Source organism: Bombina bombina, chromosome 5 (genome assembly GCF_027579735.1).
Source record: "Bombina bombina isolate aBomBom1 chromosome 5, aBomBom1.pri, whole genome shotgun sequence".
Lineage (NCBI taxonomy): Eukaryota > Metazoa > Chordata > Amphibia > Anura > Bombinatoridae > Bombina > Bombina bombina.
In genome coordinates this window covers 1,062,538,284-1,062,555,568 of record NC_069503.1, presented here as the reverse complement: position 1 = coordinate 1,062,555,568, position 17,285 = coordinate 1,062,538,284, and the positions used below count along the sequence as shown (strand labels likewise).

The 17,285-nt window shown below is 36.2% G+C and overlaps 1 protein-coding gene across 1 annotated transcript in view; it reads left to right on the top strand.

Annotated features, from left to right (window-relative positions):
* The window catches only part of ANXA13 (annexin A13), a 103,992-nt gene extending 100,016 nt beyond the window's left edge, over positions 1-3,976 (top strand). Inside the window, exon 11 of the mRNA XM_053713205.1 lies at positions 3,530-3,976. Within this exon, the coding sequence (XP_053569180.1) occupies positions 3,530-3,649 (120 nt within the window). The 3' untranslated portion in view covers positions 3,650-3,976. The remainder of the gene's footprint in view (positions 1-3,529) is intronic.
* The last annotated feature ends 13,309 nt before the right edge of the window (positions 3,977-17,285 follow it).

The window sequence follows — 17,285 nt, the reverse complement described above, 5'->3', positions numbered from 1 at the left end:
TTGCTGCTAATGGATCGATTTAATGTCCCTTTAATTGCATTTAGCTGTTTTATTAAAGGGATAGAAAGGTCAAAATTGAAATGTGCATGAGTGCCTTTCAATATTAAAAAGAAGCACTTTTACAATATACTTCAATGATCAAAAATGGTTCCAGTAAAAGTGATTATCAGTTGCATATGCACATATGCTGTGAGAGCCCATGCATTCAGACACCATGCCTGGTCAGAGAGCTATTTAGTCAGGTGTGCAGTGTCTGTAAAGACTTAATTTTTGTCATACAAGCCACTGTTGACGTTGAGAAAGTATAGTGTTTAGTTCTGCTGCACAGGCCATCATATTATAACAGCAAAAATAAATAACTTTTAATGGAAGTATATTGCAAAAATGCTTGTATTTAAAACTGAAATGTATGCATGTTCTAATTTTGACAATAACCACACACTTCTAAATTGAATGATGGCACCAGAATCATCTTCAGCAGAAAATAAAGAATATTTGCAGTGTAGTCACTATATAAATCCCTGGTAAGACCTCACCTTGAGTATGGATTGCAGTTCTGGGGACCGATCTAAAAAAAAAAAGACATTGCAGACCTAGAAAAAGTTCAGAGAAGGGCCACAAAGCTAATAAGGGGAAAGGAGAATTTAAGCTATGAGGAGAGTTTAGCCAAACTAGGTCTGTTTTCTTTAGAAAAAAGTTGTTTGAGAGGTGACATGATTACTTTATATATATTCAAGGCCCTTATACAGAGATGGCAGAAGCTCTATTTATTCCAAGAAAATTGTTTGTGACAAGGGGTTACAATTTAAGGCTGGAGATTTAATCTCCTGCAATGGAAATATTTTTCACTGTAACAGCAATAAATTGTGGAACTCATTACCAAAGGAGGTAGTGAATGCCAATAGCTTAGATACATTTAAAAATGGTTTGGATACATTTTTGACTAGAAACAGAATTCAGGGATATGATTGCTTGCGTTAAATGAGCCACATTTGAATGGGATTAATTTAAGTTCAACTGGAGCTTTTTTGAAAGTATATTACATTTGTATAGGTTGAACTCAATGGTTTTTCAACCTCATTTCACGTTCACTTAATCTGTTAGCCCTCACTGAAACTTGGTTTTCCTCCTCTTAACACAACTGCTGTAGCCTCTCTGTCCTATGGCAGCCTGCACTTCAGTCACACTCCCAGGCCAGGAGACAAACAAGGAGGGGGAGTAGGAATTCTCCTCTCTCCACACAATACCTTTCACTGCATTCCTTCCCCCCCTCTTTCCTTCTCATTTGGCCATTATCTATCAGCCCCCTGGCCCAGCATCACAATTTCTGGACCAGTTTGAAGCCTGGCTTCCACATTTTCTCTCTTGTAATATTCCTTCTCTCATCTTTGGGGACTTCAACATACCCGTTGATAATCCTAACATGCCTGCTGCCTCTAAACTTCTATCCCTTACCACCTCTTTTAGCCGGTCCCAGTGGACAACATCTCTAACCCACTGTGAAGGCAACTCCATAGACCTGGTCTTCACTAATCTCTGTGCCTTTCCAACTTCCTTAACTTCCCCTTTCCTCTCTCTGACCACCATCTACTAACTTTCTCTCTTACTCTACCTGCTACATCTTTGCAAGCCCCCAAGAAACTGCTACCTTACAGAAATTTAAATGACTTGGATCTCACAGACTTTTCCACTCAACTGAATCCCCTGCTCTCTGACATTTCATCCCTCTCTTGCCCAAACCTGGTGGCTTTACAGTATAATTCGGCACTAAAATCAACACTTGACAAAGCAGCACCCTCCACTGTTCGCCGTACATCAATCATTCGATGGCAACCGTGGCACACCAAACAGACCAGATATCTTCAGCGATGTTCATGGGCTGCTGAACGCCAGTGGAGGAAATCACGCACCTGTGCTGATTTCCGGCATTATAAATTCATCCTTAAGTCCTACAACTCTGCGCTAAGCCTAGCCAAACAAGTCTATTTTTCCTCCATTGTGTCATATCACACATCCAACCCCAGAAAGCTGTTCTCAACCTTTAACTCCCTTCTACATCTGCCTGCACCCCCACCCACTACCAGCCTCACTGTTCAGATTATTGCTGATCACTTCAAAAATAAAATTGACACCGTTAGAAAAGATATCTGCACCTCACACCCCTCAGACTCAGCAATCCTACCCACCCCTTCTATTAACAAAGCTCTATGCTATTTCCCTCCTGTAACAGAGCTAGAAGTCTCTGTACTCTTATCCTTGGCTCATCTCACAACCTGCTCACTTGACCCTATTCCTTCATGACTTCTTCCCTCTCTCTCTGCTTCATTAACCCCTACCTTAACTCATCTCTTTAACTAATCTCTCCCCGCTGGCACATTTCAGGATACATTCAAGCATGCGTCAATCATACCAATCCTAAAAAAGCCCTCGCTTGACCCCTCCACGCCTTCTATCGACCGGTCTCCTTACTTCCCTTTGCTTCAAAATTATTGGAACGATTGGTCTATAATCGGCTAACTCAATTTCTCACAACTAACTCCTTACTTGATCCACTACAATCTGGTTTCCGCCCAAAACACTCAACAGAAACTGCTCTTGCTAAAATAACAAATTACCTGTTATCAGCTAAAGCAAAAGGCCACTACTCCTTACTAATTCTTCTTGACCTATCCGCTGCTTTTGACACAGTCGACCATCCTCTCCTCCTAAAAATACTACATTCATTTGGCATCCGAGACACAGCCCTCCCCTGGTTTGCCTCATATCTCTCAAACCCAAATCTATCTTTCCTCTCCTGATATCTCTCCCTCTTTACTCAACCAGATTTCTAACTGCCTAACTCCCAACTATATTTCCTCTCTCATCGTGAAATATTCCCTATCCCATCATCTTCGATCAACCTCTGACCTACGTCTCTCCACTCCTATTATCTCTACGTCCCACTCCCGCCTCCAAGACTTTGCATGTGATGCTCCTGTCCTCTGGAACTCTCTACCATGGTCCATAAGACTGTCTCCAACCTTGTATAGCTTCAGACGCTCCTTGAAAACCCACCTATTCAGAGAGGCTTACCATCTCTCCTCCATCCCTCATCCGAACCAAACTAATACATGAACTGCCTGACTCACTGCTGCAACTACAACCGATGACAAGCTACCCCAACCTTATGTCTCTGCACCCTAAACCTGTAGACTGTGAGCTCTCAGGAGCAGGGCCCTCTTCCTCCTGTACTATTTTGTTTAGTTTTATTATGTTTTGTATTTTATCACAAATCCTTGTCATTGTATACCCCTATCATTGTACCCAGCGCTACAGAATTTGGCGGCACTATACAAATAAATGATAATAATAATAATGACCTCATCTACTATGTTACTATGTTACTTTTGGAAAGTGACAGTCATAAATGATATATTGGTTTCTGGTTGTACAGAGTATATATTGACAAATGTGTAAGTGCAGAGCTAATCAGGATAGCTGAAAATCTCAACATATTTTATCTATTAACATATTTTTGTTTTCCTAACAGATTGATCTTGAGACAATCAAGGAACGGTACCAGCAATTGTTTCAGAAGAGCTTAGCTGATGCTATCAAATCTGATACATCTGGAGATTTCTGCAAACTGCTCCTGGCTCTGCTACATTAAGTAAACTCTTCTTGTATTTCTGTGTTCTATACCAAAAAAAAGAAAACCAGTCCGCACAGCAAAACGTCTTAATGACCACTTTATTTACTTTACCCCTTATTAAAATTATTAAACCTTTAAAAAAAAATGGGTTTTATATTGAGTTACAGTTTATCAAAATTGCATCTTCTCAGCCTCTTTATTTGGATGAAATCAGGAATGTTTGGCGCATTTGACATGTACATATTATAGTTGGATAATAACAGTTTTTAGTTTACCAGTTTATTTTTTAAAGGCACACTACAATAAATGTTTATGTATGTTTGCATATTATGTAAACACTGAATCGCAAAAGATCTGCATAAATAATAAATGTATTCAAATAATCTAAGATTGTCATTTGTCAACATTTGTGTCGATTTGCAAATCTAAAAGAATCAACATCATCAATCTTTATAAATATCCAGTTGACAGCTCAATTACACTATCATTCAAATTTCGTCTTTATATAAGTTTAAGTGTAAGAATTAAAGGGCCAGTAAACCTAAAAAATAATGTTATATAATTCTGCACATAGTGCAGAATTATATAACATTATATTAGCAGCAGCTTTATACAACCTAATATTCCCTGTGAATTTTTATAAAAAAAGACTGTTTTTCAGACCCGCTCTCTGTACTCTTCTGAGCGGGTATGTTTTTATCACAGAGCGCATCTGGCCAGCTGTCTAGTCACAGCCCGGCCCGACCGCGCCATTATACTCAGTGCAGCTCGCTCCCGCTTTACAGGGAATATTAGGTTGTATAAAGCTGCTGCTAATATAATGTTATATAATTCTGCACTATGTGCAGCAATTATATAACATTATTTTTTAGGTTTACTGGCCCTTTAATGAAAATATTGTTAACACAAGATTCCAAACGCACCTGGATCAACTCATTCTCAAAAAAATTAGCAAAAGTTTAGAAAAATATTAAAGGGACAGTAAAGTCATAATTAGACATTTATGATTTAGACAGAGCATACAATTTTAAACAACTTTCCCATTTACTTCTATTATTTAATTTGCTTCCTTCTCTTGTTATCTTTTGCTGAAAGGTTTATCTAGGAAAGCCCAGGAGCAGCAGAGAACCTAGGTTCTAGCTGCTGATTGGTGGCTTTATATATATATATACCGATTGTCATTGGCTTACCCATGTGTTTGGTTAGCAACCAGTAGTGCATTGCTGCTCCTACAACAAAGAAAAGGAAACAAATTAGATAATAGAAGTAACCTGGAAAGTTGTTTAAAATTGTATGTTCTACCTAAATCATGAAAGAAAAAATTTGGGTTTCATGTCCCTTTAAATAAATAATATCATCAATTAAAGGGACATAAAATAAAAAAATGGTGAAAAGCATAGCTAGATTAGCTCAGGAGCTGTAATGCACTACTGGGAATTAGCAGGTTATTGGTGGCTACATACATTTGTCTCCTGTCATTGTCTCATCAGATTTGTTCATCAAGATCCCAGTAGTGCACTTCTGCTTTGGAGCAGACTTTAACTATGTGTTTAACCCCATAGCATACTGGAACATTCTCTTTTAGATGGAACTAAGTAAACTGTTGACTATCATGCCCCCTCTAGACCTCTAGATGCATTTATGAAGAAAGAGCTTCCAAACACCCGACATTTTACTGGATTATCATGGATTGGTAGAATTGTCCAATATCTCTCCGGAAAATCTCCAGAACATTATAAATGAACAAGTTTGTTAAGGACAGATTGGCCGTGTCCCTTATACCCACTCCCACCCAATTCTGCCCTAATAAATTGTGAATTCTTTCCCCGGTTTGCAGTGACTCCATCCCCGATTATATACAGGAAATGGAGACCTGCAAATATATTCAGAGAAATATCAATCAAAAAGATGAGACATACTGCAAATAAAAGAAGGCATTACAGTCTTTGTACTCAATACAATTGAGAATAAAAGACTCACAATCAGGAGAAGAGAAGATGTATGAAAGCAAATAATCTTTTGTGTACAACGTCATATAGCTCACAACAGCAAAGAAAGTATACTTTGAAAACGTCCACAAATATTCTCTTTTGAGAATTATAATCTACTTCCTCAATTTTCAAAATTATTAAGAAAAAATATAGTTACATCATTGAAGTTTTGGGCCACTTTTGGAATTTATTGCTCTGATAATGTAAATAAATGTCTTGGGCCCTCGGACACACAATAATAATACAACTATGCGAACTTCAAGTTAAGACAGAAAACATTAACTTGAAAACAAAAATAATAGACAAACTATTAATTTCATCAATATTACAATATAAAAAGTGTTACATCTGGGCGATAATAAATGATATTATCTATAAAATTACTCAAAGGAGAGCTGAACACAGTGAAAAAAAACATAAAAAAAGATGGTAAGATCATCCGATTGAGAGAACAAAAATCAGCCATATTGTAACTATGCAGACATTTTAAACTAAGTCAAATTGACACCATTCCCAGAAGAGTATAGGAGGATGCGAGTATAAGAGGTATGTTAATGCAATAGTTGTAATTTGTTTATAGGGTGAACAAGTAGTAAGCATATTTTGTACATAAAATATTGTATGATAAATATAAAGCATACAAGTAGATCTAGACTGGGAAATGTCTAATACATATATGGAAGCTTTTACACGTAAATCAAAACTATAACCTGTAGGGTGCATACAGAAAAAGCTTCATATAAAAATATGTCTTTAGACTCACAAAGCCAGAAGTAATGTAAAAGAAATAAGAAGTATTAGGCCAGCTTCATAAAGAAATAAATTGCTGGCACCAACTAAATTGTATTGGCACTAGTATTACATACTTGGAAGTTGAGCACAATATAAAGGTCTGTTATCTTGCTGTCTTAGAGAGTCTAATCTTTTTGTGCAATAGATGTAAATGCAGGGAATAATATGGGGAATAAATAGGCTGAGGTCATCTGAGCCATTGGGATATTCTTAATATGGAATGTTCTACAGCTTCATAAATATGCACTTGTTTTATTTAAAGGGTCAATAAAAAGTAGACATATATTACACCATTCTCATATGATTATATAATATTGCTAGTATGGAGGTGCTGCATAATTCCACTGTAGTCATGCTTTAGTTATAAGGGCAATATATAATAAGTATATTTTGTACTATACTATAATAAGATATAAGCAGAACAGGACTATAAAAGGGAGTTATAATGGCCACATTGCAGTAACCTCCTGTAGAGACGTTTGGTTCCATGCCATCAGCCATTTCAACATCAGCTACGGCAGACTTGAAGCTCGAATCTATAGTAAGTGAAGTCTGTAATCTCATCAGAAATGAGTTCATCACCCCTCAGCACAAATGGTTATCTGATCTTCAGATGTTCTATTACTGCGTTAACTGCCTTTATTCCTGCGTCGGGAAGAGTCAGCTTGTGGCATTGCCTCCATTTCTACCACATAAGTAGACCGTTTTGATTGGAATGTTTGTTCTATCTCTGCCAAACACTGGATCTTGTATTCCTCAAGCAAGTCAGTTATATCTGTGATTATCAAAGATATAGAGGGGCACCTCATTTGTAGATTATCCAATGTATCTCACAGCAATAGATAAATTAAGCAAGGGTACTCACATTTAGAAAGAGCACCCTGATGTGCTAGTAGTCACAGGCTGATATCTCAGGGTGTATCAACTCACCCACACCTGGGGCCAGGAACAGACCAGATCTTTAGACTGTATCCAATACAGGTGCTGTGTCAAACCAAGGAATGATTTGCTCAGAACAAAAGGTGCTAGCACTATGTGCTAAGTTAAAACGTATTTATTTAAAAACAAATTAAAAACATAAGTATCACGTGACAGGGGGCATATATGTATAAAAACCCCTTTACATGCAAAGCGTTTCTCGGCTTGTGAACAGCCTTTTCATCAGGCATAAAGCACCAACTGTTACAGAGCTTTTTAAACCCAACAATAACCAATCCGGTGTTTGCCAATTAGGGTGTGCTTAATTCATATACAATTGTATTTTCCATTTGTTAATAACAATTGATTCTCGACATATGGGATCATATATCATATATCCATCATATACATACATTACAATAAAAAAGATAAAAAACAAAGTTGTTAACAATGAAAAATAAAATCATTATTTGGCCGTTATCATAGTTGTAGTCGAAACCTGACAACAAAAAAATTATAACATGTATGAATTTGTGAATGGATTGAGCAACCTCTATCAGTATAAGGATCTACATCATCTTTGTACTGTATATTGTTTTGATGGTGTGCAAATAATAATCCTATCTGCTGTGAGATACATTGGATAATCTACACACGAGGCACCCCTCTATCTGAATTTTTCCAGAATTGCTATACTGACCCTGTGAGGAGAGCGGACGCGACACTGTTATTCCCATTGGAATATTTCCCTGGGACTTTATATTAGTGCATTGCCCAAGCCTGTTTAGTGACTCATTTGTCTATAATTGCATTTGCTTATACAAACTTATGGTTCACAATTTATTTTCACTATTGTATATATAGAGAGCACCCCCTTATTTCCTAGGTTTGTAATTTACATCTGTGATTATGTAGTACACACTCCCCATAACTTGATTAGTTAAGTTAGTGTATGTAACATTAAGAAATCACTTACACTGCATCTCCTTGTAGGGCCACCAGACTTCAAAGCTCAGGATCGATCAGAGGTTGCAGATCCCCTTAAAATTTAGCATCAATCAAAACAGTACGATCTGCTGAATTTTAATACCTTAAAGTGCCTTAAAACATTTTGAGTTATGTGTATATTATAAAAGGGTCAACTGAGGTAAAACAGTGTGTGAAAAAAAGTGTAAAAAAAAAATAAAATTAAAAAAAATCTCCAAATGTACTTACACTGTAGTGTTGCCAAGTGTAGCCTGCTCCACCCCCCTTATCAGTGTCCTACTCCATACCTTGTGGTATCATGAAACAAAGTGTGCATGTGAGGATAGATTCTTATGCAAGTAAGGGGGGGTTGAGGAGAGATAGCAGGTACTGCTATTGTTTGTTGCCAAGAGGCTTGCTCATTTCCATGGGGTAATGTCACATGCTTTGTGAAAACTTCAGCATTATACTGTGCACTGCTTTAGTCAGGTGTCATGTGACTGTGCCCCCTACTGTGCACATGCACAAGTGCATTTTGCTGAAGCTATAGCCTCGGGGTAGCTTGCTGCAAACAAAACTATGCCTTATGCCTGACTTAAAGGGGTTAATGGGGGTTAAAACAGAAACCATTTTGCAGGTAAGCTTTGGCTGCATTATATATTTAGAAACTTGTGTTAGTTCATACTGTTTTATGTCCCTTTAAATTCAAGGGTGGAATGCTCCTATAGCTACTGCTAAGTGGCAGATTAACAACAGCCTGCACACAGCTACCAATTTTGCATCCATTCAAGGTGCTTCCCAAAGACACTTTTGAATGCAATTAAATGTTAATAAAAATAGTGCATTTATTAAAGCTACATGCTTTATTCAGAAAAAAATCTCTGTCCTTGTTCCCCATAATTAAAAGAACAATAAAGTTAACATTAAAATGTCATGATTCAAATAGAGCATGCAATTTTAACCATCTTTCTAATTTGCCTCTACTATCTAATTTGCATTGTTCTCTTTGTTGAAAAGCATACCTAGGTAGGCTCAGGTGCAGCAATACACAATGGGAGCTACACACTAATTAGTGACTGCACATGCATGCCTCATGCCATTGGCTCACCATACATGTTCAGCTAGCTCTCAGTAGTGCATTGCTGCTCCTTTAACAAGGATACCAAGAGAATGAAGCAAATTTGATACGAGAAGTAAATGAAGAGTTATTTAAAATTGTATTCTCTATCTGAATCATGAAAGAAAAAAATGGATTTCTTGTCCCTTTAACTGTCCAATCATAGTTCATGACATTTTCATTTGGTTTATTTTAGATTAAAAAAAAGTCTTGCACATTTTATCATAGTTTTTGTCACCAGCAGTGTATTTTTATTTAACTTTCACCTCATATTCATCATTGTTCAACATTTTTAGTAATTAAAGATTGGTAAATAGTAGTATGACTAGCAGCCTGCTTCCAATATATAATCATGTCACAGAGTTATTAGCTATAATATTGTTTGGCCTAACCAAATTGTCGCCCATAAAAGTGTATTGTGGGAATTTATAAAATCGTAACAGTCTATATAAAAAGATACATTTGTGTTGCAAAATACAGAAAAATTAGATTTCTGAGACTGTCTGATAAAGAGACCTCAGTAGCTGAGAGCTTACAATTGTACTATAAGGTAATTAAGGATTTGCCTTGTTGGGTTGTAACCAAGTCTGCAGGAGATGACAAATACTAAGTTGTCATGTCAGTATATGGCTGGGTTATAACACAATATATTGAATAATTATTCTTTAAAATAAACCCCCAATAAAATGCATATACCAAGACAATAAAATTAATGTAAATTCATAAATTCTTTATATTAGTTAAAATTTATAGACACATTGAAATATATTTGTAGAAAACCAGATATGAATCAATACTATACATGTTTAAATTATTAAACATTATTATTAAAAACATTTACCTTATTTATTCACAATTGAATTGCATTAAAATACCACAATGAGGCCAAGATATAAGTCACTAACATTCACACTGGTACAATTAAGTTATTTAACCCACAAATAATTCTAATACAATTCTAATTAGAACACCAGAAGTATTTATATTCTTAATGTAAACAGTCAGTTTAAATGCCAATTTATCTATGCTGAAATGGTTCTTAATTACCTACAGTTAAGACAATTCTAAAATATATTTGTATATTTACAAAGATAAACTACTTGGCATTTATGATTAGTTATACAATACATAGGCTATGAAATACAAGGTTAAAATACAATTTGTTCTTTTAGACCTGCTATTTGATTTTAATTACTAAATACCTTTGATTTGAATATTACTTATATTTAGCAACCTCTTATACTTTACCAAAAATAACCAAATCGATATTCAGCTTCCAGTTCAATTCACTTCAGAATACAAAAGGAGTAATTTTGCAATGTGATAAGAAAAAGTATCCCAATTTGCTTGGAGTAACTGTGTCCCCGCAGCAGTTATCAGTTACCAGCCTTCCAGCAATTATCAGTTACCAGCCAAAAGTCTAGCAGCCAAAAGTTTAGCAGCCAAAGTTTTTTTTTCTTTTCTCCATGCTTGGGGTTAAATCATGTGATATAACCCCACCCCTTTTTGTTCTGTACCATCATTAGTGAATTGGTTTGGGAGGCCCTTCGAAACTGAACATCTCATTGGACACCTGGGAGGTCTTATCGGATTAGCCCTTTATTTGTTTCCCTGGCAATGCATCTTTGTTAACAGTCAAATCTTTTGGCTGTAATTCTCGCATCACAACACCGGGGGCAGCAGACAGAGACAAACAGTTTCATTCAATTATTTCTATTACAATTTAATATATCTTTATAAAATAACCATTTAAACCACCATAACTCCTTGCATTGATAATTCTTTCCTGTCAGCATCCATATCTCATCTAGCATAACAGAAAACCTACAATTTGATATCAAACATCAATATTTTATAGTCATATCACATCAAAGTAATTCCTATATATTAATCTTATTATATTTTAAGAGATGTATTTAAAGTTTCATAAACATTTTGTGCATAATCATATGATATGACTTAGGTCAACCCATGTTGGAATTCTGTATTAGCATATTTTAGCCCCATCTGGAAGATAGAAAAACAAAAATATGTTATATTTCAAAAATGGGATTATTATAATTGTTATTTAATCTATTACAAATTTGAATTGTATCTCATATATATATATATATATATATATATATATATATATACAGTCTGAGGCATATATTTAATATGTATTCTGAATATATGTACATATATATATATATATATATATATATATATATATATATATTCACTTCTACGTAGTATTTAAAATCATACAGGCTGTATTTTAACAATGAGTTTAAGAGTATAATTGCAAAACATGGTCTCATGTTAGCCAGCATAGATGTGGATTCAACACACATGGACACATGGCTGTGTAAGATGTGTACATAGCTCACAGGGGATCATTTAACAGTTAGTTGGTAAAATCTACAATTCCTTGAAGATGTTTGTATTTTCAAACATTCTCACAGACGGACTGTCTATAACTTCACAGGGGTCTGTGAGTTCATTGCTCATCTTGGGCAGGAAGCCCATATATGGGCATACACTTCTGAGGCTCCATCATGTTAATATTACTTTGAAATGGTTCACTGATCTTATCTATACAGCAGTCTAAGCCTTTGTTCTTTCTTTGAAATGACTGCCTGAGCTGATAAGGCCACATGTCTTCCCTTTGACCTCACCTGGATGCATTGTAATTTTGCATATTGATTGGGGGAGGATTGAACTGTGGTCAGCCAAAGCGTTTAATGTCTTACAAATAAATGAATCATTTGGTGCTGACAGCCGTATATATATATATATATATATATATATTAATATTAAATAACATATATACATATATTATTTAATAATCTTCACAGATACCTTGACATAAATCCCCCTTCCAATTTTAAATAAATGTAGGACACATGTATTTAAATTTGCTTAAGGTCAGTGGTATTTGGAGGATGTTGACAGTATGCATCATAGACAGTCTTCTATGAAGAGAGTCCATTATTTTTGAGCACTTGTGCTCATTAGTTAGGCATCTTTAAACTACAATATGTCTAATGTATTTGGGGATATGCTATTTCATTCTCCCTCTATGACTTATAGTTGGGATCTAGGATGGCACGCTCGCAACTGATTAATATGGACCCATTTGTCCATAAAAGTATCATTTTTAGGTATCCTAATTTTATAGGCAACTGGAGATATTTTGTCAGTAATGACAAAAGGACCCTTCCATGATGGAAGAAACTTCTTCTCCTTAACCTGATCTTTTCCAAAGTTATAAAGATAAACTTTATCATTTATTTCATATTCCTTTTTGGACGTTTTGAGATTATAATAGGTTTTAGTGGCAGTTGCAGCCTTTTCTAAGTTCCTTTGAGCAAATGCAAAGGCATATTGCAGATGCTTTCTTAGGTTCTCCACATATTGATGCATATTGGCAGCGTTTATCAAGTTCTGGTCTGATGTACGGTACAGTAGATGCTGAGGTAGAACCATTCTTCTACCAGTCATCAGTTCAAAAGATGACATCTTGGTACCACTACTTGGAGTTGCTCTTAATGCCATTAGGACTAGAGGTAGTTTTACATCCCAGTCTTTGCCCTTTCACTCACAAACTTTTTGAGGATTTTCACAATGGATTGGTTGTAACGCTCTACACTACCACTTGAGGCAGCTCTATATGCAATTTGGAGCGTTCTTTTAACCCCTGGTATTTTCTACATTTGAGTCATCACTTCGCTAGTGAAGTGGGTTCCCTGATCTGATTCGATTTTTTTGGGTAAACTAAATCTGGAAAATACGTGGTTGATGAGCAATGCTGCGCATGTTTCAGCATTATTGTTAGGTGCACTGATGCACTCTACCCATTTAGTGAACAGGCATGTCACTGTTAACATGTATTTGTTACCTCTTGATGACCTTGTTACTGGACCAATAAAATCAATTTGTATATCTGACCATGGCATTACCATCCCCCTTTTCTGCAATGGCGCTCTATGCATTGGTGCAGTGGGTTGGAACTGTGGACAGATTAGACACCCTTGACAGTAGGTTTGAACATCTTTCAACATGTATGGCCAGAAGGTGTAATCACGCAATATTTCATACATTCATTTGGCGCCACGATGGCCAGATGTGGGAGCATCATGGGCATGTTGAAACAATAGACCTCTGAACTTGCTGGATGCCAGTTTTGGAGGTTCTAGTTAGCAAGTCATCCTGTAATTTTAATTGTGGCCTGGATTTCATTAAGACTCTAAGATCTTCCTTGCCAATACAATCATCTTTTCAGATGGGGTTGCTTTCAGGATCTTCTATGTGTTTATAGAAGATGCCTACAATGAGGTCTTCTGTTTGACTTGTGATCAGGTCCTCACTAGGATAATTCTGACTCCATTGCACCAAATTAGGCTTACTCTGTTGTTTTGCCTGGTTTCTGGTAATGGCTTCTATCTGAATTGCCCACAATAAATGGTCGATATTAAGGAGTTCTCCAGTTATGGCTCCTTGTTTGGCTAATGAATCCGCAAGATCATTGCCTTCCTTATCTGGACCTAGAACCCTGGAATGACCCTTGGTCTTTTTCCAGTGTATGGTTAAATCATTGGACACCACCAGATTATCAATCTCGCAGAACAACTTGCCATGCTTGAATAGTTTGTTGTTACTTTTCTGCATGCCATTTCTTTTCCAAGTTGGCAGGTATTCAACAAAACTGTTGTGCACGTAATTTGAGTCAGTGATGATCACAAATTCATGAATACCATGTTCAATAGCCATCTCAATGGTTTTTAGAACAGCAGTTAGTTCTGCAGCTTGACTGGATCTTAGTCCAATGTTGAAACCTGTAGAAATATTTGGGAATCTGCTTGCCTAAGTTATACCAATGCCAGCAACTAGTCTGCCATCATTTTCAATAGTGGCATGGCAAGAACAACCATAAACATATACCCAAGGTAATGTTTGACAATGGTCCTCATTATATATTTTATATGGGGAAAGCAATTGTTCCTCCAGGAAATCATCTTCTAATAATTCTTACCCAGGATCCTTAGCAGTACAGTCGTGGAGCTCAGCAAGCCCCTGTGCGAGTGGATTCTTTTTATTCTGCTTGTTGCAAATTTCTAAAGGCCAGCCTTGTAGGGAAAGAGTCCACGCTGTTATGTGGCTATTAGACAAGTTCCCATATCTTATTCTCTCACTTTGCAGATATAGTAAAGGCTGGTGGGCCGTTTCTACAATAATTTTCTTGCCCTGTATAAAGCTGCGGAAAGTTTGTAGAGCCCATACAGTAGATAAGAGGGCTTTTTCGCAATTGCTAAATTTTATTTCTACTGGGGATAGAGTTTTGCTCGCATAAGCAATGACTTTGCTTAAATTATCTTGCTTTTGGTATAAAACAGCACTCATGCTTATATCTGTGTAACCTGTTTCTAAGAAGAAAGGTTTACCACCTTCAGGGTATGCTAAGCAAGGTGCTTGAGTGAGTTTCCTCTTCAGCTCTCTGATAGCTGTCTCTTGAGTCTCACTCCAGTGCCATTTCACATACTTCTTTAGAAGAAGTAGTAGTGGTTTAGCTAATTCTGGATAATTATCTATGAATTTGCGAGAATAATTTGTCATACCCAGGAATGATCTCAATTCCTTTAAGTTAGTTGGGTTTTTAGAATTTACTATAGTTTCCACCTTTTTCTTTTGAGGATTTAGCTCTTCAGTGGTAACTTCATGTCCCAAGAAGTTTACACGAGTGCGGCACAATTAAGCTTTTTGTAGGGATAATTTGACGCCTGCCCTTTTAAGTTGGCTTAGGATGTGTTTAAGTTCTGTGATGTGTTTTTCAAAGTCTGTGCTTTTGATTAAAACATCATCAACATAAGATAAGGCCCCCTTTACAGTGCATCAGGCATAGCCTTATGCATGAATACAGCAAATTCATGTCCAGAATTTATGTATCCAAAAGGAACTCTCTGAAATGCATACTGGACCTTTTGGAATGAGAATGCCAGCTTATACTGGTCCTCCTCATGTACCTTTATGGTCCAATATCCCTGCACGCAATCAATGGCAGTGAATATCTTAGATCCCTGCATCTGCGCTAGGCACTGGTGAATGTATGGTACAGGCAAGCCAGACATGTACACTCACTTGTTTAGCTGTCTTAAATCAGCACACAAACGCCATTGTCCATTGGGCTTAAGAACATCTAGAATAGGATTGTTATAAAAGCTGTGCCCCTGTCTGATAATACCTCTTCCTTCTAGGTTCCTTATGATTTCTGCAAGAGAATCATATGAGGCTAAAGGAAGTCTGTATTGTTTGACAAAGACAGGTGGTGCATTGGGATCTGTTTGGATTCTTGCAATGTGTAAGTCTGTAGTCCCACAGTCATAAGAATCCCTAGCAAAAGTATCCTTGTACTCCATCAGGAGTTCTCTTAGCTGTTGGCGTTCATCATCACTGGAACAGCCATTAGTTAAAGATATTTGCTCTTCGACTATTTGCTGAAATCCTGGAAAGATTTCAGGCTGTCCTATTTCATAGGCTTCTTCCAATCTAGAGGTGAGGTCCCCTTGATTATAACTTACATTGCCCCCACTACTCTGGGTATTGGGGTATTCTTGCTGTTTGATCGGCTGATCAAACACCAGGGAGGCTTCTTCAATTTTACAGATGCCTTCCTCTGAGCTGAAGGGATAAATAGACTGAATTGTAAATAGTCCCTCTGGCATAGATGCAAAGGATTGTTCTATTAATTGTTCTTCAGTTAAGTATCCTTCAGGTATTAGATCAGCTGAATCCTCGCACACATAAGGGTTGTGAAAATAGGGTGAATGTAAATAACGTACCGCCAGTCCAATGGCTTAAAAATAAAAAGCTCCTTTATTTAGAAATACACGTAAAAGGCATACACGCCAGCAAGGTAACAAGGTCAAACGCATTTCATAGTTGTAACTTCTTCAGTGACCTATAACAACACCTGAAATCTCATCCTTAATAAAGGTATTAACCACTCCCCCATTACAGGTGCAAATCATAGTACAGGTGAATCAGAAAAGGAGGGCAATCACATTCAACATATGCAGCATATAATTTCTAACAGATAAGCATATTTACATAGTTACAGAGTGTGAAATAAAATGTAATTTCATTTTAAAGTGTAAGAATTTATTTATTGAAACGTCTTATATTTAACTGATGTCTGGGGCATAACCTTATTTCTATCAACATATACCAAGTTAATAACTAAATCAAAGTCATCCATGATATTAAATACCTAGAGCTACCTTATAATTGTATCATATGAACTAAGTACAAATAACCATTTTCTATAAGGTATTACTCTAGTGTAAATATGATATGACAGATCATCATGCTTAAGGGCTAAATAATTTTTAATTTTTAAAATGTATATGATTATCACCTTATTGCAGAAAGGAATATTGTTGGATCAGATTCTTAAAAACCTAGAAACTTCCCAATTTTCCCCATCAGTATCATCATCAATATTGATGATGATACTGATGGGGAAAATTGGGAAGTTTCTAAGTTTTTAATAATCTGATCCAGCAATATTCCTTTCTGCAATAAGGTGATAATCATATACATTTTAAAAATTAAAAATTATTTAGCCCTTAAGCATGATGATCTGTCATATCATATTTACACTAGAGTAATACCTTATAGAAAATGGTTATTTGTACTTAGTTCATATGATACAATTATAAGGTAGTTCTAGGTATTTAATATCATGGATGACTTTGATTTAGTTATTAACTTGGTATATGTTGATAGAAATAAGGTTATGCTCCAGACATCAGTTAAATATAAGACGTTTCAATAAATAAATGCTTACACTTTAAAATTAAATTACATTTTATTTCACACTCTGTAACTATGT